The sequence below is a fragment of the Schistocerca piceifrons genome, chromosome X (genome assembly GCF_021461385.2).
Source record: "Schistocerca piceifrons isolate TAMUIC-IGC-003096 chromosome X, iqSchPice1.1, whole genome shotgun sequence".
NCBI lineage: Eukaryota > Metazoa > Arthropoda > Insecta > Orthoptera > Acrididae > Schistocerca > Schistocerca piceifrons.
The window spans coordinates 790,806,297-790,832,206 of record NC_060149.1 but is presented as its reverse complement, the minus strand read 5'-3'; the positions used below and the strand labels follow the sequence as shown (position 1 = coordinate 790,832,206).

Below are 25,910 nucleotides of genomic sequence, written 5' to 3'. Positions count from 1 at the left end.
AAAATTATAAAATTTAGTAAACAGAGAAACATAACGTGATCTCAAAGTCACCATACTTCAAGAGAAGACGATATAAGCTCCAGACTGGAAAAAACAAGAATAGCAACTGGATCTGTTCTGTATGGATAAAAATTACCACAGGGAAATCTACAATGTGAAAGTTCTGAGAAGGACAGATACTGGATCACATCATTGCACGATAAAACAAAGAGTTGAACAAGTAGCTCCAATAAATCCAAGGAAAAAGCAACAGTGTTGGAACGAGTGTGTAAAACAGTGGTAGATAGACAACAAACTTGATTAAGATATCTGAGTCATAAAACAGAAGAATCACATGTGGAACTCACAAAACAAAGAAACATAACCCAAAAAATAATAAGAAGGGATCAATGCCAATATCAAAAAGGTATATTTCTAGTAATAGAAGCTAATAGTGAGGAAACAAACTCAAGAGATCACTACAGAATATTTAACAGACAACTACAAAATATTTAGCATACAGTTACAAAGATATATTCTCCAATATTAATGTTAAAAGATAAAAATAAGAAGGTGGCCCATAGCAATAGAAAAAATACAGTTATTGTAGCAGAAACATTTAGTAAATTACTAAATTGTGAAGATCCCCTGAACAACTGCAAATAAACAGGTACTTACATTAAAACACCAGTGGAGAATGTAAACTCACCCACAGTCCATGAAGTCTACAAAGCTTTGAAAGAGATCAAAAACTACAAAGCAAGTGGAGAAGATTGAACATTGTGGGACTTTGGAAATATGCAGCAGAACCACTGAAGATGTCATTACACCATTGCATAGTGAGAATGAGGAGCAAAGAACAACTACCAGAACATTGGACTACAACTGTGAGCCATTCATTACACAAAAAGTAGCAAATCAAATCCAGACAACCATAGAGGAATTTCCCTTTTGGATATCACATATAATGTCATGTCGACAATGCTGTACAATTGTGCTAAAGATCATCTTGATCTGGAACTAGGAGAATACCACAGAGGATTTAGGCTGTGTATAATCTGCACAGAACGTATAATTACTTTGAAATTTGTTATGGTTACCATGCACCATGCAGTGAGATAAAAACAAGAAATCATAACCTTTGTAGACTTAGCTTATGATAGTATCTGCAGATCTCCAGTGTTAAAGATAGGAAGGAATTTCGGTCTCCAGCCCAAATTAATAAAAATGATAAAATTAAATCTGAAAAACACTAGATGTAAAGTAAAGTTCAGAGGAGAAATATCTGAGTCTTTTATGACTGAAACAGGTTTAAGACATGTAGGTGGTTTATCACTGTTATTCTTCAATCGTGCTGTGGAGTGAGTGATGAGGGCATGGCAAAAGGAAAATCCTAAAAGCATAATAACTGGAACCAAGAAAGATCAAATAAATTTAAATTGCATGGATTACACAGATGACTTAGTGTTACTATAGTTCAATTCTTTTATCGTGGCGGTTCGTGCATGCCCGCCCAGACGCGGGAGATTGCTGCGTTGCCAGTTGTACGCGCCAAGAGAAGCAGCGCCATAGTATAGTTCGCAAACTTACGTTTAGGGGGGAGCGCGCAGTTTATGAAGTAAAGCCACCACGGCCGCATTAACCCTTTCGCTGCTACAGAGATGTGCTCCCTGCATTCCACGATGTGCGCGATTTTGTCATCACTGCATTGCTCGCCTGTGCAGACACATGGTGTTTCGACTGCTTTGACACACTTTATCATTCGACTTCATAAAAACTATTTGGCCCAAAAACTTAATTTTTACACATCTTCTTGACTGATACCTTCCCGCCATAAATGACTTAATTTTGTTTCGATGTTCAACGCAGTATTGTGCAGCATTAGATGTAGTAAACAATTGCATGAAATTTTGAAGAGTCTGCAGAGGTAAAAGTCCATAGCGTATACTTTCCATATGGTCGATTTTAGTTGCCACTAGAAATTTCAAAAAATTACATTCAAATGAATAAAATTCATGAAGTAAGACACTTCAATATTGTTTTTAAATAAAGAAAATATTAAGCACCGAACAAGGTTTGAACGCAGAACCTTTCGGTTAGCAGCCATACACGTTAACGATTACGCTAACGCAGCTCGTCATTCAATGCATCTCCTGGAGGATGTTTTTAATATCACGCAAAATACCGACGAACACTGTTGGTATGACTATGAATTACTCACGTTTCGTTGAAGTACAATAGGAAATAAACAATTACCGCTGTTCTTTATTGTGAAAAAGCGGTTAGTGAGAATGATACAAACACCTTTCCATGCTATGGCCTGAATTAGGAGGTTTAATTAATTAATAGAATATGAAGCAATTGGCATAAAGAATGTTTTTTCCAAACTTTCTATAAAAGAAAGTCTGCTATCAAGACATTGCTTTTGTTCGATTACTTTATTTATGACTGAACGTTTCTAAAACTGAAGACACTCGTCCGTGCTCTGCACTGCAGTCGAGCTCTGGCAATGTCGTTCTCTGTTCATTGGCTGACTGTGTTTTGTGACGTCAGATGCGCAGAACAAACCTAAACTTGGCCGCCATCATAAATGACACGCACTTTAGCTAATAACATTCACGAAGCCAGAAATTAAATAAAAGACCTACAGAATACAGCACAAAAAGTAGGACTCGAGATATAATTTGAAAAGACTGAGATAATGGTAACAGAGGCACTAGTAATCAACAGCATAACAGTAAATAACATGAAAATAAAAATAGTGAAACAGTTTAAACATCTAGGAGAAATTATAACATATAACTTAGACGAGAAACTTGCATGGCAAGAGTGAATTAATAAAATGATAAAAACTCAAAAATTAACATGGTCTTTATACAATAAACAATGCATATCAATCAAAACTAAATTGGAACATAAGATGGTGGTTCAACCAGAGGTGACATGTGGAATGAAACTCTTTTGAAACTCACTAAAAAAATAAAAAAATAGACTCGACAAAATCCTAAAAAGTAGAGAGAAGTATAGCTATAACATGCATAAATAAGAAATATCAAAAAGATTAATAATTGGAAGTAGTGCCAAATGAAATGGTGTACAGCAAACTAGAACCCATTACACATATTGTGTGGAAGAAAAGGATTTCTTTTTTTTTTCTCATAATTAGGACAGAACAAAACAGATTACAAAGAAAATTTATAGAGAAAATTTAGAACATGAAGTAACAAGTAGGATGGATAAGGAAAATCAAATTGCTAGAACTAACTCTGTATGATTTGCAAAATAAAACAGGAAATTTAAAGAAACTGAAAGACATAAGAATAAGGTTCAAACCAGAAATAGACAAATGATAGAATACAAAGGGCACTTAAAGATGAGTAATGATGAAAAAAGATCATAACCAATGAGTAGCTACTGGGCAATTAGGAAAGAAAACATATTGTAGATGATGACCAGAAAATGCTTAACTGAAGTGGTCTAATGAGGCTGTAGAAGAAAAAGAAGAAGAAGAAGAAGAAGAAGAAGAAGAAGAAGAAACAGAGAAAGCTCGTGTAAGTTTTCTTTCTGAATAAAATCTTTGATATGAAAGATGCATTACAGTGACATTGAATTTCATTTTTAATTGGTGTGATGCTAATAGTTTATGAAATAACAGAATTTTTTACAATTTTAGAGTAATTTCCAGAAGTTTACAAGCAAATGCAACCGTATGAACCTTGTATGGGCCTCTAATGTGTTTTTCTCAGTTTCAGCAATGACAGCATAAATGTTTTTTTTTTCGGACCAGAAATTGGTGGCTTAAACTTGGATATGAAAAATCAGTTTCCAAGTAGCAAAATTATTGCCAGCCTCAATCTCTGTAGAAATTGCATTACATATAACTTTATCTTGCCTCAAGAATTTACATATTTAACTTTCTGAAGCAAAACACAGAAATCTTACAACGGCAAAAGCATTAAAACAACATGTGTGTACTGTATTGCATATGCATTAATTGCATGCATTCGGTAAATTTTGTCTTGTGGGCCTTTGTTACCATGCATTCTGCACTGGAACATGAGAAAAGAGGTATCATGTGGACATACCTTATCTTGAAAAATTAGTTCACATTACGTAAAATTGATGATAATCTCAGGTCTGAGTATATCAACACTATACAGTATTTCTTTCATTTTGATGTAATGGTGTATAAAAATCACTGCCAGTTTTCTTTAATGAATCATTTTGTACCCAGAGAGAAATGGCTTGCTTTTGTTGCCGTGTCTTGAAGGTATCTTTAACTAATAAATTTCCCCTAAATGAGAAATATTGTGTGCTCTTTCAGTACAAAATTTAATAAACCACTCATATCGTATCAGATATTGCTCATAAGGAAACATATCTTTGTTAAAAATTTTAATTTGGTTGAAATTTTACTGTTGAAGTTATTTTAGATATAGAATCTTTCTTTTAAGATACTGGGGATTGAGATTTCAGTTTATGTGATGAATATTAATAAATTGCTATATCGTTTGTTGTGTACATTTTTAATGCCCTTTCTACCCAAAGTACTCTGTAATGCTGCAGGTTTTTCCCCTTCTGACTTACTGCTCTTAACAGATGTCCCAAGGTAACCATATTAATTTAATCCTAGATGGCACTGCAGTTGGTAAAAAAAGCGTGTAACTTTTGCTTAAAATCACTATACAGTGCCCAGCTAAGTAGTACTTTAATTAATGAAAATGGTGTGAACTAATTTTTTTTAAATAGGATCCACCTTTTTAAATGCATATAATGATTACATATAAAAAATCAATCCATAAAAACAAATTTTTATAGTACTGCACATTCTGCAAATAGTTCAGTTGGAATTAGCTTTATCTGAAATACACCATATGGAGGTAGCCCAAGCGGATTACGTACATTGTGAGGCCTCGATGAAGGACTATTGTTTGTAGTGTCTGTTGTGTTTTTAGATACTTTGTTTTCTGTTGCTGTATTAATTTTTTCCAGAAGGAAAAAGTGCAGTGGACGAGGTAGCAGACTGTCCAGTTGTTATCATTGTACCAGGCTGACGGCTGTTTGTGGAATATATGAAGCAAGCAGTACAAGAACAGCCATAAAACAAGGCACACTACAGAAAACTGCTGCTGTATTTGGTAGAATATTGAGAGAGGCTGTGTAGAAAAGAAAATAGGGTTGTTTGTTGCAGCCTGCTTCGAAATGTGGAATAAGTACTCAAGACTCTGGAATGAATCTCCCGTTGACAAAAGCCTAAGACTAACAGCATGTATGGTTGTAATTGTTTTCCTGAAATTTACATCTTTTTTTCCTTTTTTTTAAGAAATGGTGAGACCATATTTACCTGAAATTCAAAATTGTTAGGTGATATCCAAGTGAAATTACAGAAACTAAAGCTGTCTTCCATATTCAGTTCCTATATGTAGCAAGTTTTTTCCTACCAGTTATTCTACAGTATGTTTTCACTCATCCAAGACAACAACTGTATGTGCAAATCCATTTCATGCAACAACTAATCTAATATTATCAACCACTATTAACTACTAAACAAACTTACCATCAAAATAATATTGTAGTTTTGTAACCAAATAAGAAATTCTTTGATAAACACAACCTTATTCTGTAAAACTACAAAACATTGAGAGATGCTTGACAATGACGTCTTTCATTTTGTTTGCATGAACCTTGAAGTATTAATATTGCAGCAGCACGTATAATAGTTTCCTCATCTCTAGACATGACGTGGCAGACAATACGAAAGCAATACAACAAATAGCATTGCAGACTATGCGAATACACTAAGAAATGTGTACTGTCAGTCTGAACAGAAACAAAGTTGGAAACAGATGTGAAATACTGTAGAAAATAATGTGTCCAGTGGCATTGTGGATGCAACTTCACACAACTTTTTACGGTGATGGCGTCACTAGTGAGCTTTCGACTATCGACTTTTGCAAGCGATTGTGAACGACCCCTGTGTGAAATGTGTGCATTTCGATTATTCATTCCTGTGTGACGTACCTGCGCAGTAAGCCTTTTAAAAGAAATGTTGCATTGAAAGAATCATATCACAGATATGTCACACTTACCATTAAATGTCAATAAATGTCAATTAAAGCATCAGTGATGAACGCTTCAAGAGACCTTATGATAACTAATGCACGATACAAAACTTGGATGAGTAAGCTGTTGCGTAATGGATAAGGTTACCTCAGTTAGAGGTTAGAGGTTTGCAACTTGCTGCACACTTTTTTTTCCCAATTAAGCATTGTTATGGTTGTAATACAATACATTCTGCAATATTTCATGTTGTTAAACATTTCTGTCTGGTTAGAGAACGAAGGACAAAATAAAAATTTGCCTGTTTATTTCCAAATGTGTGATGATTTTCAAGTGCGTGGTAAGGCAGCAATCTAAGAAGACAGCTTACATTCATGTGAGTGAAACAAGCAACAATAATATTCATATTGTTCCTTGTCACAAATACCTCACAGTTTATTTCCCAATATGTGGCAATTTCTGAGCGTGTGATTAGGCAGGAACCTCAGAGGACAGCTTAAATTACTGCAAGTGAAACAATGAACAATAACGTTCATATTCTTCCTTGTCACAAATGTTTCACCAATTGCGCAGCCACAAACGTATCCTCCTAAAGAGTTCTTGCTACAACTGAGGCTCTCCTGTCACTAACACATCCGTAAACATCAACTTTACATAATAGCGATAGACAAATAACTTCTTCTTGCAGGGGTGTGTGAAGAGACTAGTTTATGAGCACCAGTCAGTACTCACATGGACCTCGTTTCTAGGATTGTCATCGCAGCTGTGGAAATAGTAAACAAAGCTCATGGGATCCTTGACAGTTGATGGTGCATCACAGTACACCTCGCTGTGATCGTGTTGCTCAACATTTTGAACAATACCTGTACTGGAACAGATCCGCATTTGTTACGTACTGTACTGTACTGTACACTGACAGAACAGATTGAACACACTGTGGCACAGGATATGGAGTGGGATGCATGAGTGGCGGAAGGAAGGCAGTGAAATAAATCTACATCTACATTTACGTCATTACACTGCAATTCACAGTTAAGTGCCTGGCAGAGGGTTCATTGAGCAACCTTCAAGCTATTTTTCTACTGTTCCAATCTCTAATAGTTTGAGGGAAAAATGAGCACTGAAATCTTTCTGATTTCTCTTATTTTATTATGGTGATAATTTCTCGCTATGTATGTGGATGCCAACAAAATATTTTCACGATCGGAGGAGAAAGTCGGTGATTAAAATTTCACGAGATTATCCTGCCGCAACACAAAATGCCTTTATTATAATGTTGCCACCCAAATTCACTTATTGTGTCTGTGGCACTATCTCCAGCATTTTGCAATAATACAAAATGATCTGCCCTTCTTTGAACATTTACATTGTCCTCCATCTGTCCCACATCACACAGTGTTACTCCAGAAGAGGGCAAACAAGCACTGTGTAAGCAGTCTCTGTGGTTAATTAAATGAAACTTAATATATATTCTCAGTGATGGAATACAGAAACCTCTGGAGCAGAGGTAAATATTGATTGTCAGTCTAGGAGTTCGGTCAAAAATAATAAAGGAACGGTGAAGAAGATAGCTGATGTTTCATGTGGATGTGGCTAGTGGTCTGTCCTGGTGAGCAGATCCAGTGGCAGACAGCAAGAGCCACCTGTCCTGGCTGAAGTATGGAGCGAGAGAGTGGAAACCGAGATGGCAAAACAGCTGCACCCCCATCCAAGACACCCCCCACCCCCCACCCCCCACCCCACCCCTCTCCTTCGGTGACCACTCGTGTGAATTCCCGATTGATTAACTCGATGGTGTAAGCAAGCCAACACATTCAGCAGAGGGCTTTGTCAGAGGCTTGTACTGGAATGAGCTGCTACAGTCCTGAAAGACAGGCTGGGTTGTCATGTAGGCACTGCAAGAACTCACATTGGTGCATTGTTTGAAAAAGCATGGGAGAAAAATTTCAGAATCAAATTCTATTATGAACTCTTAAGATATTCTTTGACTGGCTGGTACCCTCTACATCCTCCCACTTCCACAACTGTTTACAAAAGGACACCAGACACTTATTCAGAAGGTCGGTTGCCCAGGTAATGGACCTACAGGCCATGGAAGGCCTCTGTACGATCTTCTTCTTCTTTTTTTTTTTGGCAAAGACTTGTGACACAAATTTTCTTCTTAAGTGGGATAGTTCTAACATGGAATAATCTTTCCATGTTTGTTGATAGCAAAAAAGATATAAATCTAGTGGTTGTTAACACTGAAAATAGCCATGAATTGCAAATAATTTAAAAGTTTATACTTAATACAAAGTCAAAATTCACTGCTGCTTCTTCAGTACACATTATTTCTTCCATTAATAAAATTCCTAATTGTGTGCTTATTGCGTTGTATACCTGATACGTTAGTTATACAAATTAGAGGAAATGAATATTACGCTCTGACAAGATGTCTGTCTATAAAATGTTATATCTGTTGGGAAAGATAGAAACAATTTGATTCTATCCTTAATTTTTAAGTAAAGGTAAACATTCTCTGCACATACATGGAGTGTATAATTTGAATACCATAACAATAAAACGTCATTTTGTAAATAAAATAAGTAGATTCTATCTTAAGAAAAGGTATGGTAGCATACTGTAATGCCTCCAGACATTAGGCTATAAAATTAAGTAGGGGATTACAAAATAGATACTGATCCTGAACAAAAGAAAAGTTTGTTCCCAGTGGCAGAACTTTAGGAAGGGCACTAATGGTGCAGTGCCTCAAAATTATGAATGTAAAGATGAGATAGCAAAACTGCTACTGTCAGAAGGATTTAGCCGGAACTGCCCTTTCTCAGCAGTAGCAGAATAAATACAGGACAGCCTCAGTAACTCAGCAGAATGTAAGAAATAGACAGAAGTGGCCAAGGCCAATGTCCGCCAAAATCGACAGAACGATCTATGGCAATCTCACTGCTTCAGTAGCATAAGAAACTGTGCTGTTGAAAGATTGTCAAAATGACTCTCTAGTTTATGGGGGGAGAGAGAGAGAGAGAGAGAGAGAGAGAGAGAGAGAGAGAGAGAGAGAGGGAGGGAGGGGGGGGGGGGGCAAAGGTAAATATATAAACAGACCTGTACACATAGAGAGATATATGAACATCAGTATTTTTTATAACCATACAAATGGTTGAAAGATCATGTGATTATTGAAATTGGTCCAACAATTCAAAATCATGAATTTGTGTGAGCACACTGAAGACTGCATCACGAGGTGATATACTGACAAAATACAGGAATTATTTATAAGATTAGGGGACAAAAAGGTTACTCAACATAACCACAAGTTTCTAACATTAAAGTTCTCAGACCCAAATGCATTTTGAAAACCGCTTGTATAGGGAACAATCCAGAGGTTTTTCACCCAGACATTACAGTGAGATCTAGCTACAGCTTCTACACAATTACAGTAAAAGGCTGGATATCATGTAGAGGGAGATAGTGTACCTACTCACTTTAAATCACCTTGTAGGATAACAGTCCTTCCAAACATGTCATATTGGAATACTTAGGAATTCATCTGAAGAGATAAACAATTAAGTCTTACATCAAGATCAAAGTTACACTGTAGCTTGAACTTGAGTCTGGCATTGTAAACATGCCAATAAAGTCAAATATTAGCGAAAATCTCAAGGTATAAATTTGTATCATGTTTATTGTATACCAGCCAGATATACCAAGTGTAGAAATAACAAGTCTGGCAAGAAATTTGTTGTGTATTATCTTGGAATATGACAATACACATAGAAAGATGAAGTAACGATATGTGGGAAAAATACCATGTTAGTATTCCTTAAAAGTACAAAACTCATACAACTAAACAGTGGTGCACCATCAAAGTAAATGCATTTAAAACACGCATACAAGATTTTAGTAGTATTGGTCCCTAAGCATTAAGTAAATAGATGGAGACACTCTCTTTTGACTTTCCAAGTAACAAGTAATATACATCGATATGCAAAAATTAATTTTCAGTCAAAAATTATCTAATGCACACAAACTGAATTGCTTGAAACAGGAAAAGTGTCATCATATTCTGATCTTAGAAATACAATTTTTAGGAATTGAACAAGAGGCACTTGTTTCTGCTAGACCATTTATAATGTGCATTATATGCATGTAAAAAGTTTATTTATAATTTATTGTCATTCTACTTTTCATTATAGTGGAGTAAATAATATTGGCACACGAACTAGTGCTCAGGATATGTAATGGCAGCAGATCTGATAAATTCTTCAAACTGCCCACCTTCTCTAGCATCGTACCTCCACAAAACATTCAGGTATACCTTAAATCTCACTTAAACTTGCGTAGAAATCTGAACATGGATTCTTCGAACCTTTAGCCTGCATCTGACCATCCCTCATCTCAGTACGACTCTGTCAAGTCCCTTTAGCAGCAAAAGAGCACATGAAAAATTCTGATTAATCTAAGGAAAGAGGATTTGAGAATATACTAGTACAAACTTATTATACTTAAGTGCACTACAGACAAGACCTGGTTTCAAACAATAATTCCGATATGTGCTACTAATATGACAGTACACCAAAAGTTTAATATCTCACCACAATGCATTAAATCATTGGCCTGAAATCCACTGGCACAAAATGTAGATCATATGCATGTGTAGTATATTAAATAGCCCTCAAAACTCTCTTAAAGAGGTTAACACAAAGCAGTTCTATGAAGTCATGTCCCTTAACATGTCTCCATCAGATTTTACAGTTAGCACAAGAGCAGTAAAAGTATATGTAGTTGATTATAAGTCACTAAAGCAATACAAAATTAAAATAAAAGATATGTAAAAGCTTCTCAGTAGTGTATGCTCGAAGTACAGTAGTTACATGTCAGTAATGCATACCGAACCAGGTAGTACAGTGCTTAGCACACTGGACTTGCATTCGAGATGATGACAGTTCAGATCCATGTCTGGCCATTCTGATTTAGGTTTTCCATGATTCCCCTAAATCACTTAAGGCAAATGCCAGAATGCTTCCTTTGAAAGGGCACAACCAATATCCTTCTTCGCCCTTCCTTAATCCAAGTTTGTCAACAGGACATTGAACACTAATTGTCCTTCTTCCCTTCAGTGATTCAGAACACACACAAATGAAATTCAAGATTAGCATTCACAAAATTATTTGAGATGGTTGCAATCTGTGTGTAATAGATTTATTATATAGTTCTTTAAGTTTAATGTTTTATATGGTAAATAAATAGCAAGTTACCAATGATTGAAAATTGATTATAGGTGAAAGGGAAAAAATACACAAAGTTTTCTGTAAGATTTTGAAAGGATACATTCAGAACATGGCTTAACCCAGCACAAGCACACATGCAGCATTTTTACAAACGTCAGACGACAGGAAACGGTCACGTGGGTGGTGTGGTGTGGAAGTGGTAAGTGTCGAGAAATGTAATGACAGCACTGCAAAGCTAGTGGGGAGGAGATACTTTTTGCAATACAAGACGTAGGTTTCACCAAAGGGGTAAGGAGAGGAGGGATAGACTGTAAGAGGTGTGGGAGGACAGGGGTGGAGAGGGGAGAATGTGCAGTCACTGGGGAAAGAGAGGAGGTAAGGCCTTCTGGGGTGACAGAGGCATGATGGAGAAGAGAAGAGAAGAGAAGAGAAGAGGAGAAAAGAGGGGGGGGCAGTGTGTCCAGAATTCGCAGATACATGTGTGCCCGCCAAAACGACACCGTAGAAAGTGTGTGCTTTGTTGAACAGCTGGAGATATCTTATCAGTTACATAACATCAGCTGCACATAAGGCAGAGTAAGGCACTGTTATTTAACAGAAGACCAACCATCAGTGTTAACTTGTAGAGGCATATTTGAGACTTGAATGGCTTTTAGTTGAAATGGAATAATCAGTACAGTAAAATTTCATCTTTGTAAATCAGGTAGAAAGTAGTGGCTCAAACGAGCAAAACAAACAATCAGAAAGTTTCAACTTGAAACAACAGGTTATAGAAATAAAGTGATATATTTCATCTCTGTTTTAAGATTTTTATGTTGGCTTAGTGCATCTGTGTGGTGAATTTCAGCAAATAAAAGGTTCCAAAACTATTGACCGCCAACCTTGGGAATTTAACGTTTGCACAGAAACCACAACAGTGTCATGTCAATACAAAGAAAATTTTGATGTGGATGGGATGCAGTAACTTAGACTTTAGATGAAATTACACTAGTTAAAACAAGCAGGTAGACACAAAGTGCTTACTAATCCCATCAAACACTGGGCAGGAAAATTTTATGAAGAAATGCAGAAGGAAAACAGTCAGTTCAGTGGACATAAAAAATTAAAAATGTGCACAGTTATTTTTATCTCTTATGAATGATGCCATGAAAGAAAGGAACAGAAATAAATGCTTCCAATGCTCATCTGCAGAGCGATGCAACATTAGTTGCAAAGAATGAATTCAGTTTGGGGTATAATGTTCCATTGAAAAGAAAGAGTGAACAGAATGGACACTGCAAAGAGAGGGGTGGACTTGGCAATGAAGCTTAACACTCACAACATGAAGTTGTAAGAGGAGACTTGATACATTCTTTCATCATCTTAGCACAACAAATGAGTGATGCCTAAAAACCTACTGTCACATATTTGTGATCTAGTCATTCAAAAGCAAGTTGGATTCTGTCCCACAGAGCTCATTAATATCTGTAACCACTGAAGAGTCAATAAAGGTCATGAGTGATTATAGCAGCTTAAAATCTATAGACAATGTAAGAGCCAGCATAGTAGATATACACATGGAAAATCCTTCTCACAAAGTTAAAACAAAATTAACTATGAAACAACCACTGGACAGAGAAAGAGTATCTCAGTTTCAAATCTTATCTGTTCAGAACTCACCATCAATCCTACCACAATATCGTGAAACATGTGCGTTGGAAGCCAACAGCAGATGATACAGGTGAACTTTGCAATAATTAATTAATCAATCATATTCTCAGTTACTTTATATTGTGCCATATTATTATCCCCAGTATTCATCTTACCATATTTCTCATAACAATACTTTGTTAACTTCATATGACATGGCTTCCTTTTATCACGTAACACTCAACAAACCTTCACTGCTCCCTGTGCTAACAGCCAAAAGTAACCCAAAATGACAAGTTGTATTAAGCATCTAGAATGAAATGGTATAGTCTATTACAACATTGGCACTTCGTCTCATCCTCACATCTTGCAGGGTGACAGTGCATCAATCAATCTGTAGCCTCTTGAAAACAAAATATCACCATGTGCAAATTTGTCCAGTTTACAAAGCGAGAAAAAGAAGGCAACCAAAACATAAAAGGTGGAGGGGAAGAATCTGCTCTGTTATTTCATAGTGGTCCCTATCATGTATACGATAGGGGCAGGACTGTGAAATAACTTTAAACAGTTTTAGAATACAAGAAAGAAATAATGTAATCATTACTTACAGAGAAAAAACAGAAAGAAAAAAAGGAATCTGAGACAGAGAAGGTAGAAGGGAAAGGATTTAATCCTTTGCTCCCAAAATCTGATAGGTCACACAGTGTTCTAGTGGCTTCAGCAACACAGGTGCTAGCCTAAGGTCACATAATCCCTTTTGTAATTAGGTAGACACAATGGAAATTGAGAAACTTAATGGCTTTAGGTTTTCCTTTCTGAGTCTAGATGCCGGTATAGCATCTGCTCCTGGCCCTAAAACAAAAACTCACTCACACCAAGGCTTAAGGTTTAGGCACATACAATTTTGACTGTAACATAGATGCAGTTTACTGTGGAAAGGGAAAGGAACGGGGGAACATGACCCTTAAGCCCTCACAGCTGTTCATGGCGCTGGAAGGGCGGGGGGGGGGGGGGGGGGGAGGAGGAGGAGGACCTATGCTCGGAAACAGCCCACAGAAACAGTGCCTGATAGGAAAAATGAAATACAAGAGAAAAGATTGTGACATGAAAGCGAAACAGAAGAAAATGTCACAATCACCAACTCTGTGGTCACTATGCCATGTCTTGCGAGCTGCAGGGTCCTGGAGATCATCATCAAAAGTATCATCTAAAAAGTACCCATAATTAATATGCACAAAATATGAAGGCAACTGACCACTATAAATCAAATGGGACATATCATCGTGTGACAAAGTGCTGCTAATAGACCATTACGTAATATATAAAAGCTGTCTCTCTAAAAACATTAAATTTACTAAGGCTAAATAAATGAAAATTCTCATATCCAGTCTAGAGTCATAATTTAATTAAGTTAACAATGTGTTTCCATTTTAAATGGAATGAGCATGTGAGAACTGTGGTAAGGAACACAAATGGTCAACTTCAGTTTATTGGGATAATTTTAAGAAAGAGTGGTTCACCTGTAAAGGAGATTGAATATAGGATGCTGGCATGACCTCGTTTTGAGTACTGCTAGAGTTTTTGGGATCCACACTAGATTTGGTTGAAGGAAGACATCAAAACAATTCAGTGGTGGGCCGCTAAATTTGTTACCGGTGGGTTTGAATAACATGTAAGTGTTACCGAAGTGCTTTGGGAACTTAACTGGTAAACCCTGGAGGGAAGGTGATGTCCTTTTCGAGACACACTGTTGAGAAAATTTAGAAAACTCACATTTGAAGCTGACTGCCACATGTGTAGACAGCTGGGTGGCAGGCATGTGGCACCCAAATGTGTGTGGCACAGACTCAGTGGCAGCTGCCGCCCACATGGTGGCAAGGAAGAGATGTCCCTGATACTGAGGCCAGGACCCTCAGGCCCAGAATGTGGGCTGATTCAGTGGATACATACCTGTTAAACCGTGGGGTGCCGAGTGTCGTGGGCTGCAACGTCCCTGGCGAGGGTGGGACATATGGCTACAGCAGGTTACCAGTGCAGCCCAGGCGAGGGCAGCACAGTATTGGTGACAGGTGGACCACAGTGTGAGGTTTGTGGCATCGAACGGGCCACATGACTGAGCAGCAGTAAGCAAGTAAGTGATGGCATGGACAGCTTGGCCAGTAGACCGGGCAGGCATCGAGGTAGTGAGGCCGACAGGTCCAACTGCATGACAGTGTGTGGGATGGCACAAGTGAGCCCAGCAGCTTGTTTGACAGGAGCAGCAGGCAGGAAGCCAGAGGGCTGTGCCAGTGGCAACGTGTAGTTAACAGGGCAGTGCTACTTGCCAGCACTGTCGTCAGATGATCTGTGCCAGCTTATACAGCTCACTCGTGTAGTCTGCCTTCCTGGGCAGGTGCTGGCGAGCATGCTGCACAAGTGCAGAAGGCATGTGGCAGGACGGTATACCTCACTGCAGCGAGTGGCGCAGTTAGGCTCTGCCCTGAGCACTGTAGAGGAATGTGCGGATGTGGTGTGTCCCAGGCCACACAGTAAGATGCTACACGGCTTCCAGACCGTGACTGTGGCAACTCTTGTTAACTGGCCACACGGTCTCGAAAGTGAGCTGAAGATTTTGTGGTCACCCTACGAACTGAACTGTGGATTAGATGCCGTTTCTGAAGCCAACTTGTATGGGGTGCGAAGTGGGATGAGTGAATATCGGAAGGGAGGCAGCAGAATAAATGAGTTAATTAATGAAAACTTAGAATAAATTATCAATGACAGAATACAGAAAGGGCACCCCCTGAGGCTGGAGTTAGAAATGGACTACCAGTATAAGAGTTTGGTCAAAAATAATAAAGGAATAGGGAATTAGAAGGATGATGCTTAACATTTGTGTGGCTGGTGGCAGTTCTGGGACAGCAGGACCAGGGATGGATGGCAGAAGCCAACTGTATACAGCTCATTCATGTGGTCTACCTTCTGAGGCAGGCGCTGGTGAGTAGTGTGGGTATGTCTGCACATTCAGCAGAGGGCTGAAAGTGTACATTGTCAGCAGCTTTTACCAGAATTAATTACTTCTGTCCTGAAGGATACACAGGGGGTCACGTATGCATTGCAAGAACTGACACTGGTATATTGATTGAAAAGTATATGAGAAAAGTTTCAGAATAGAATTTTTTATGAACTCATAAGATGTTCCTTGACACACTGGCCACCCTGCACAATGTGATTGAAGTGTGCAGTGTCCTCTGAGAGTTGTTTTATTACCCAATAGTTTTTGTTGTACATTTTAGGGAGTGCATATTACTAGCTTTTTCACCATTTTAAATGTGTTTTCAGACAAAGAAAGCTAACTGGACTAATAAAATGAATATATCTGTGTAACGAACCATCAAAGACCACCAGTACCTTATTTCAAAATACTCAGAGAATTTCCTCGAACAACCTCCAAATTTTTGTCAGTGAAGTTTAGGATCACCCTCTGTAGTAGGGCAATGAAAAAAATAGTGAGAGAAAAGTTACTGAATTTTATCAAATTATTGTTATATACAATAAAAATGGGGCTCCTATTTTTTAAAAAAAGGATGATCTTGTTTTTACTAATAGTAACTGAAGTTACTGGTATTGGATGTCAGCTTTATCCTATATAAAATTATGATGATGTGGTGTATGATGTCATACTATGCACAAAGAGTAAAAAGGGGGTATAAGGTAACAATTGATTGGAATTGTGTTAAGGAATACAGTAGAAAACGAATGGTTAGCTTTGAGAGATGAAATAATGAAGGCACCATAGGATCAAATAGGTAAAAAGACAAGACCTAGCAGAAATCCTTATATAACACAGGGATATTGAATTTAACTGATAACAGAAGGAAATCATTCATATGTATTACTTACTCCTCGGCTCTACAGCCCTTAAATGGCCTTGGTGTGCATCACAATATCCTGCCATTCTATCTGATCCATGGCTTTCCGTCTCCATCCTCTGACACGCAGCTTTTTCATGTCTTCTTCAACTCTATTCATCCATCTCTTTCTGGGGTGTCCCCTCCACCGTCTGCCTACAGCCTTGCCATCAAAAATCCTCTTACATGCTCTGTCTTCTTCCATTCTGTCCATGTGCCCTGCCCACCGCAGTCTTCTTATTTTAATGGTAGTTACAATGTCAGGTTCTTCAGAAAGGTGTTGTAATTCCGCATTCGTACAAATGCGCCAAGCTTCTTGATCATATATTGGGTCATATATTTTATGTAGCACCTTTCTCTCCCATATGCTAAGGATCCTTTCCTTATTTACACTCATGGTCCATGTTTCAGCACCATACATAACAACTGGTCTTATAACTGTTTTGTAAATGAGGATTTTGGATTTTCGTGATAGAAGTGAACTCCTAACCATGGGAAATACGGCAAAGCAGCATCTGTTACCTGCTACTATTCTAGCTTTCACCTCGTTACCAGTGTCATTTGTCTCAGTGATAGTCGACCCAAGGTACTTGGAAGTGTCTCACTCTTTCAAACTCCCTGTCGGCTATCCTGAGATTTGGTAGGTTTTGTTGGTTGGTCTTTGCCATAGACTTGGTCTTTTCAACATTGACTGTCAGGCCAAGTTCCCTTGCACCTTTCTCCAGTTGTTGATAGGCCTCACCTAGCACAGCAGTGTTTCGTGCGAGTAATGCCACATTGTCAGCGTAGGTTAGGTACTGTAGTGAACGATTTAAGAAGGTTCCTCCTTTATTTAACTCTATCTGACTTATGACTTTTTCTAGGCAAAGGTTGAATAGCGATGAGGAGATATTGTCACCCTGTCTAAGTCCCTTCTTCACTTCCACTTCTCTGGAGATTTTGCCCAGTATTTTTACTTTACAGTTGGTTTCGTTGAGGGTCATCATAGAAAGTTTAATGAGCTTCTTAGGTATTCCAGCCTCTTCCATTACATTCTGCAATGTCACTCTTGAGATGCTATCATAGGCTTGTTTAAAGTCGATATAAATCTGGTGTATGTTAATTTGATGTTCGTAACATTTTTCAAGTAGTATGCGCAATGTGAATATCTGGTCAGTTGTTGACCTATTTCTTACAAAACCACTCTGATAGTCTCCATCTCTCTCTTCCACATATGGAGTAAGCCTGCTGGTTAGAATCTTGGAGAAAACTTTATATGTAGTATTTAGTAGGGAGATTCCTCAATAGTTCTGGCAGTTTAATTTATCTCCTTTTTTATGTATGGGGCACATTATAGCTGTTTTCCACTCCTTTGGTATGCTCTCCTCTTGCCAGATATTCAGTATTATTTTATGAATTGTTTTCCACAGAGTTTCCCCACCATATTTGAGAAGTTCAGCAAGGATCTAATCTTCTCCAGGCACCTTATTGTTTTTTAAGGTGTTAATGGCTTGCATCGCTTCCCCCAGTGTAGGTTCTGGTGTTGAAACCTCTGGTCCATAGTAAGTTAGTTCCACCAGTTTTCTCGTTCCAACCATTCTACTTCTGGGTTCAGTAACTCTTGGAAGTATTCTGCTCACCTGCCAAGTATTTTATTACTCTCCCGTATCAAATCCCCTTCTTTGTTCCTACACACATTTGTTCTGGCTTGGAACCTGGTCTTTCCTTCTTTAATCTTTTGGTACATTTCACGACTTTGCTTCTCTTCTCCTAGCTGTTAAATTTCTTTCAGTTTTTTTCTTTTCTACTGCTCTTTTCTTCTGTCCGCAGAACCTCTTCGCTACATGGCACTTTTCATTATATTCATTCAGATTTGCTTGAGTTCTTCTCTGCAATAATGTCATTTGTGCTATATTACATTCCTCAATTCTTCTCATACATTCTTCGTCAAACCAATCTTCCTTCCCTTGAGCCCATTCATGTCCTAAAACCTCTCCAGCTGCCTCGAGGATTGCAGCCTTACATCGTTTCCACATTACTTCTATATGTTCGTTTGATGTCTCAGTCTCATTCTGAATCCCCTCTTCTATTATCATCTAATATGTTCTCTGTATTTCTTCTAACTTCAGTTTCTTAATGTCAAACCTCTTTTGTTTGTGGCCTTTTTGCTTACTCAATAGTGAGAGCCTTTGTCTATATTTAATTCTCACTAGATGGTGGTCTGAATTGCAGTCAGCTCCACGTTGGCGCCTAACATCCATTATGTCCGATCCGTGTCTCCGATCAATCAATACATGGTCTATCTGATTTCTGGTTTGTCCATCTGGCGAAATCCATATTTCTTTGTGTATTTTTTTTGTGTGGGAAACATGTACTGCCGACAGTCATGTTTTTACTTATAGCAAAATCTACAGCCCCAAGTCCATTGTTGTTTGATATTTCATGGGGGCTATGTCTTCCTATGGTTGGCTGAAAGGCCTCTTCTTTTCCTATTTCTACATTTAGGTCTCCTATTAATATCTTGACATAATGTTTGGGAGCCTGATCATACAGTTGTTCTACCTTGCTATAAAACTTGTCCTTCTGTTGTTCATCTGTCTCCTCTGTGGGTGCATGTACATTTATCATTGTAATGTTGAAAAAATTTCCCCTTAATCTTAATATGGACATCCATTCATTGATTGGTTGGAAGCACATCACCACATGTTTCAGTTATTTAGCGACCACAAAACCTGTTCCAAAGGTATTCATCCTCCCGCCACTATAGAAGATAGTGAAATTTCCTACGTCCATTATGTAATTCCCCTTCCACCTAATTTGGTGGAGAGCCAATATTTTTATACTGTAGTTGTTTACTTGCGTTTGCAGCTGATGTAGGGCTCCAAATTGGTATAGGCTCCGCACACTCCATGTTCCTATGTACATCTCTCTTATCCTTTTTTTGTTTGCGAGGGTCATCATCAAAATATCTGTCTGGCTTATTCCTTTGCTAGCATTCACAACAATTGTTGTTTTACAGGGGGAGATTGTTAATCCTCTGCTCAACCATTTGGGGGGTTGCCTCTTACAGCTCGCAGGGTAGCTGGCTCCATGTTCAGGGGAGCATCCTTAGCCTTTGTAGATCCCTGTACTAACTGCAAGGCAGCAGGCGATTTGTATCGGGTTTACTCCCTTAGGGAGACTGGCTTCACCGCACCTCGAGAGCCCTCCCTGCCCTATGTTGTAGGATGTTAAGAATGATAAGGGAAAAGGATAGGCTTAGGATAGGATTGGACAGGAGATAGGTCGTTGTGGGACGCACTTCGTCTGACTCCTCCCCATTGGCCTGTCCGGCATCGGTGGCCCTGCTGGTAGCTATGCTACCGCGGGCATAGCCCTCTGGATCCAGAGCACCCAAACATCCACGCCCACACGGACAGTGCTACATTAAGGTGGTGTCCCCTGAGGAGGATCCATACACATCCAAATGTATTACCAAAACAAATATGAGAATTTTTGTTTTTCTTACAGTATCTTTATTTATTCACCAATCTCAACTTCATACACGTGTTCTAGTGCTTTTTCCAGTCTTGGAATCACTTCTGGAACTCATTTTTCATTATGGTGACAAAACGGCACCCTTTCATGGTTTTCAGCCTCGAGATTAGAAAGAAGTTGCAGAGGGCCATACAGTGGTTGAGGCAGTGTAACAGTTTTGTTTTTTGACAAAAAATCATGAACAAGCATTGAGTTGTGATGCAATTTCCACAAGTGGTTTTCTCACAATTCTGGTCATTTTCTTTTGATTGCTGTACACAAGTGCTGTCGAACTTCCAGGTTTTATTCCTAATTGACTGTACGACCATACGACATGAAGTCATGATGCACTATCTAATCAAAGAAAACAATGAGAAGAACCTTCATGTGTGCTTGAACTTGTCAAATTTTTTGTGGTCTTGGCTCCTCAGGCAATTTCTGTCTGGATTATTGGGCCTTGGTTTTGATGTTTCAGGTGTTTTGTCACCTGTTATAACCAACTTTAGAATGTCTGGATTGTTGTTGATTTCATTCAGAAATTCCCGAGTCATGTCTGCACAGCGTCATTTTTGGTCAGAATTCAACAAGTTCGGAACACATTTCATGCGCAAAATATTAAAAAAATTGCTTGGCATGAGCCAAAGAATATGGTGGCTTAATCAGCAACCTCTCTTATAGTGACTCAGTGATTTTCCAGAACCATTTTCTTTACTCCTTCCACATTGTCATCAGTAATTGATTTGCTTAGGTTTCTAGGGCAGTCATCATCTTCTTCAACATCTTCTAGACCCCATTTGAAATGTCTATACCACTTTCAAACTCTGGTCTCACTCGTAATAGACTCGCCAAAAGCCACAGTCATTTCAAATGTAAGTCTGCACTTCATTCTGTTCTTCAAGCCAAGTTTAATGCAAATTCTTTGATCTGTCTTTTTGTGAGTAAAAATTTACTGAGCACTCGAAAACATGTATAACCTTGTCAGCTGTCAACAATAAGCTCTAAACATTCAAAACAGCCCACAGCTGAAAATGCAAACATACATCAGGAACATGTTTACGAACAAGATAAAAAGATAGTTTTGAAAATTGGCTGTGTAAAGCCCGCAAAATTAAAAAAAAATTCTGTTACTTTTTTATCACACCTCATAAGTACAGTATGTATGTATGTTCCACACCTTCTTCTAAACCACTTGACTGATTTCAACCAAACTTGGTACATGTATCACTTACTGTCTGGAAATTATCACTGTGGGAGTAAGAACTGCCTACCTATCAAAGGGATGAGAAATCAGAGTAGTCCATCGGATGCAAATACCCATAGTTTAATCATCCAGTATTCAAGAACGAGAGCACTTAGAGACTTGCAAATAACTTTACACATAATTTCAAACCTTCACAAAACTTTTTCTCACTTACGACCCCCCCACAAACTGATGAAAGGAAACAAGTTTATCATTTACTAGATTTTCGCTGTTCATGCAGTAAAACTGCAGTGTGAAACGTGATAGTTTAATTTATTACTTCTTCATGTCTATCTCTGTTCACAATACATTTCACAGACAGTTGTCACATATACCACTGGATGTATCTGCAAAATTATATTTGTGTGCAGCACATAGTTCAGGAGATTCAACGTCATAAATGTTGAGCTGGGTGAAAACGAAACTGCAGGGCAAAATTCGCTAGAGATACAGATGAAATGTGTATACAAATATGTGTGAAATACATTAAATATAAGTGTAATATATTTGACATGAATATACATGGGCAAAGCCATGGGTAAAAGGATCATTCTAAACCTTTGGAATGATTTCAACCAAATTTGGTACACACATTAGCTACAGTCTGGAAAGAAATACTATGGGGTAGAAACCACCAGCATCCTATTGGGAGTGAGTGTGATATTGTGGAAGGAGGAGGAGATATACAGACAGTGAGGAGGAAGGAAGAAATGGACACATATAGGAGAGAGGAGGAGATGGACAGACAAAGGGGAGGTTGAAATGGGCCATTTTTTGTCTGCCATATATATTATGTTCTTCTTATAAACATGTCCCATGATGTACTATGTGCTGATCTTACTATTGCTTTTGCTTCATTTCTTTTCCAGTGGCATTGCTCTTTATCTACTAATGATTTCTTCTGTAAGTATTCATTGTATGCTTTCTGTTTATCGTTAATGACTTTTTGTATCGCTTGATTCCATATTTTAAACCTCTTCTGATTGGCCCTATCTTTTTCACATAGCACTTCTCTTGCTATTTGCTTTATAAAATTTTTAAATTACATCGATCTTTGTTCATGTCTTTAGTAGTTGGGATTTCATTGAACAGTTGTGATACTACAGGTATCCGGCATAAAACACAGAGAGTGAAAGGTTATTTATAGTGTTTTCAAAACTGGATGGCAGTCATAAGAGTCAGAGGACATGAATGTAAAGCAGTAGTTGAGAAGGGAGTGGGGCAGGGTTGTAGCTTATCCCCAGTGTTATTCAAATTATACATTGACCAAGCAGTAAAGGAAACCAAAGACAAATTTGGAGAAGGAATCAAAGTTCTGGGAGAAGAAATGAAAACTGAAAGGTTCGCCGATGAGTCTGTAATTCTGTTGGATACAGCAAAGCACTTAGATGAGGATGTAATGGAATAGATAGTGTCTTGAAAGGAGGATATAAGATGAACATCAACCAAAGCAACTAAGAGTAATGGAATGTAGTCAGATGATTCAGAAGATGTTGATGGAATTAGATTAGAAACTGAGACACTAAAAGTAGGAAATGAATTTTGCTTTTTGGGTAGTAAAATAAGTGATGATAACTGAAGTGTAGACAATATGAAACGTAAACTGGTAATGACAAGGAAAGCATTTTTGAATAAAAGAAATTTGTTAACATCAAATATAAATTTAAGTGTTAGAAAGTCCTTTCTGAAGGTATTTCTCTGGAATGTAACCTCCAACAGATGTGAAATATGGATTATGAGCAGTTCAGAAATGAGGAGAATAGAAGATTTTGAAATAACATGCCAGGTTAGCCGAGAGCGCTAATGTGGTGCTTCCTGTACTACTCGGGTAGGTACACCGGCCCCGGATCGAATCTGCCCGGCAGATTACCGTCGTCGGTTGGTGTGCCGGCCAGCCTGGATGTGGTTTTTAGGCAGTTTTCCACATCCTGCTAGGTGAATACCGGGCTGGTCCCCACGTTGCGCCTCAGTTCCACGACTTGCAGACATCTGAACATGTTCGCACTATTCCATTAATTACACTCGACGCAGACAGCAGGGGTACACTAATTCCGTCCCGGGGAGCACGGGGTGGCGGCAGGAAGGGCATCCGGCCACCACTTTCCACTAACCTTGCCAAATCCGTTCCTAACAATGCCAACCCTGCGTCAGCACGGGACATGGAACCAGTGAAAGAAAGAAGGAAGGTTTTGAAATGTGGTGCTACAGAAGAATGCTGAAAATTAGGTAGGTAGATCACCTAACTAATGAAGAGATACTAAATAGAATTGGGGAGAAAATAAATTTGTGACATATCTTGATTAAAAGAAGGAATTGATGATAGGACACATTCCGAGTCACCAAGGAATCATCAATTTAGTATTGGAGGGAAGGGGTGGGTTGGGGGGCTATAGAGGGAGAGCAAGAGTTGATTACAGTAAGCTGGTTGAAATGGACGTAGGTTGCAGTAGTTATTTGGAGATGATGAGGCTTGCACGAGATAGAATAATGTGGGAAACTGTATCAAACCAGTCTTCGGACTGAGGAAAACAACAATAATATTTCTTTTACATCTGTATTAGTTTTTGGAATAGAGATTGTGGTCACCAGCCGATCTTTTGTGTAGCTTACTTCTACATTAGGTTGGAAGGTGACAGTGGTTGTGAGTTGGCAAAGCCAAGTAATGTGAATATGAAGTCTTCGGTGTGGTGCTTTACTCATCTGTGGTCTGGTCCAAGGTGTAAGTTGGTTGATAGGTTACAGTTTGGTTGAGAATTAGTGAGGGTGTATCAAATGTTTCAGTTGATCCCCATCTTGGTAAAATGAACTTGGTTACCTTGTGACACCATTTGAATGGCATTTTTGTTGGTTGTGTGTTCTTAAAGACATACTTCTCAAAGGAAACAGAAAAAAATACCCCTAACTAAACTGTGTATCACAAAAAGTCTCCCTTTCTTTCTTCAAATTACTACTGCTATTTTTATGTCACAATGCATACAATCATGATGTGATTAAAATAGAATTCTGCAGGTTGAATTAACTTCCCTGCCTAGTAGTTTTTAGTTCAACAATTCATCTTAATAGCCATCTTTGCACAATTTTGCAAATTAAGTATATTTTCTCTTACTTAATAGTTTCCTGTCTAAATTCCAGGGACAATAAGATTCATGTTTGGACCCTTAATGAAGATGATCAGTTTGTTGAGACTAGTGTCTCACCATTAGAAGGACATCAATACAGTGTTTACAAAGTCAACTTTTCTCCAAGAGGTGACAAATTGGCTTCATGTTCTCTGGATGGTGCAGTAATCATCTGGAATATAGAGGTAAAGGGTTTTATTCACTGGAGATTTAAAGTAATTTGCTTAACAGACATTAAAATTTACGTTGTTTTTAAAATCTCATCACAGATCTAGCTTTATAAAATGTGGTGTAAAATCTGGAGTGAAGAGGAAGCAAAGCTAGGTTATAAACATTCATATAACTGATTTTATTCATGTGTTAGTGAGCATAAAGCAAACTAAAAGCTAGCAGCCACAACAACAATAAAATGTTGTTATTCTGTGTCCTGGGTTGAGGGGCGGGTACAACACTTGAACGAGATTGTGTAATATAAGAAATTTACTTGCATTATTTACAGTTAATTAAAGATTTTTTCAATTCATAGCCACAGCACTCAACAATTTTTTAAAAAGTGATACCAAATTTATGTAGTATATTGCAAAAAAAGTAACTTTCAGTATTTTGTGGCTTACACTACTAATTCTGTTGGAGTGTGCAACAAAAAGGTTTCATACTGATGCCAGCGGATGTGATCTTAGAGCTGTCATTCAGATTTCTGGACGATAGATGAAGTGAAGACATAGAAAAAAAAGAGATAGTTATAAGAGAATCAATTTCTGATTACATCCCTAACTTGTAATGATCTTCATTGTGTTTGTTAAATGCCATTTGCTTTATGAGTTAACTACACTGTGGAATTCATATGGACATGTTGAAAGTTCGAGGACATATTCCAAGACTATGGAATTATAATAATATGCAACAATGCTAGAAAATATCAGGACACACAGTGCATTTACAGAAATCAAGTAGAAATGAACGTTGGTCATTCTGATTATTTATCTCACTTCTCTAACTGATATTTGTGAAGAACAGAAGGGAAACCCTGGATTGGAACTTTTATAAATAGTTCAGTGTGCTGGAGGAGAGAGTGGTTCAAAGGTAACAGACTACAGATCCAAAGGTCTCAGGTTTGATGCCTGGTCAGTCAGATTTTTACCTGCCTTTGTTCGTGTGGAACTGTTGGTCCCCCTTTAACTGGTGGGTGAGTGAGTTCCAAAGTTGGAGGAAGGCAACAGCGTACCACCTGTAATAGGGCCATGCCTATTACAGCACTGTAGTGTTCAAGTCA

The 25,910-nt window shown here is 38.2% G+C and overlaps 1 protein-coding gene across 1 annotated transcript in view; it reads left to right on the top strand.

Annotated features, from left to right (window-relative positions):
• The window catches only part of LOC124721998 (WD repeat, SAM and U-box domain-containing protein 1-like), a 227,842-nt gene that overhangs the window by 118,936 nt on the left and 82,996 nt on the right, over nucleotides 1-25,910 (top strand). Inside the window, exon 10 of the mRNA XM_047247174.1 lies at nucleotides 24,651-24,822. Within this exon, the coding sequence (XP_047103130.1) occupies nucleotides 24,651-24,822 (172 nt within the window). The remainder of the gene's footprint in view (nucleotides 1-24,650; nucleotides 24,823-25,910) is intronic.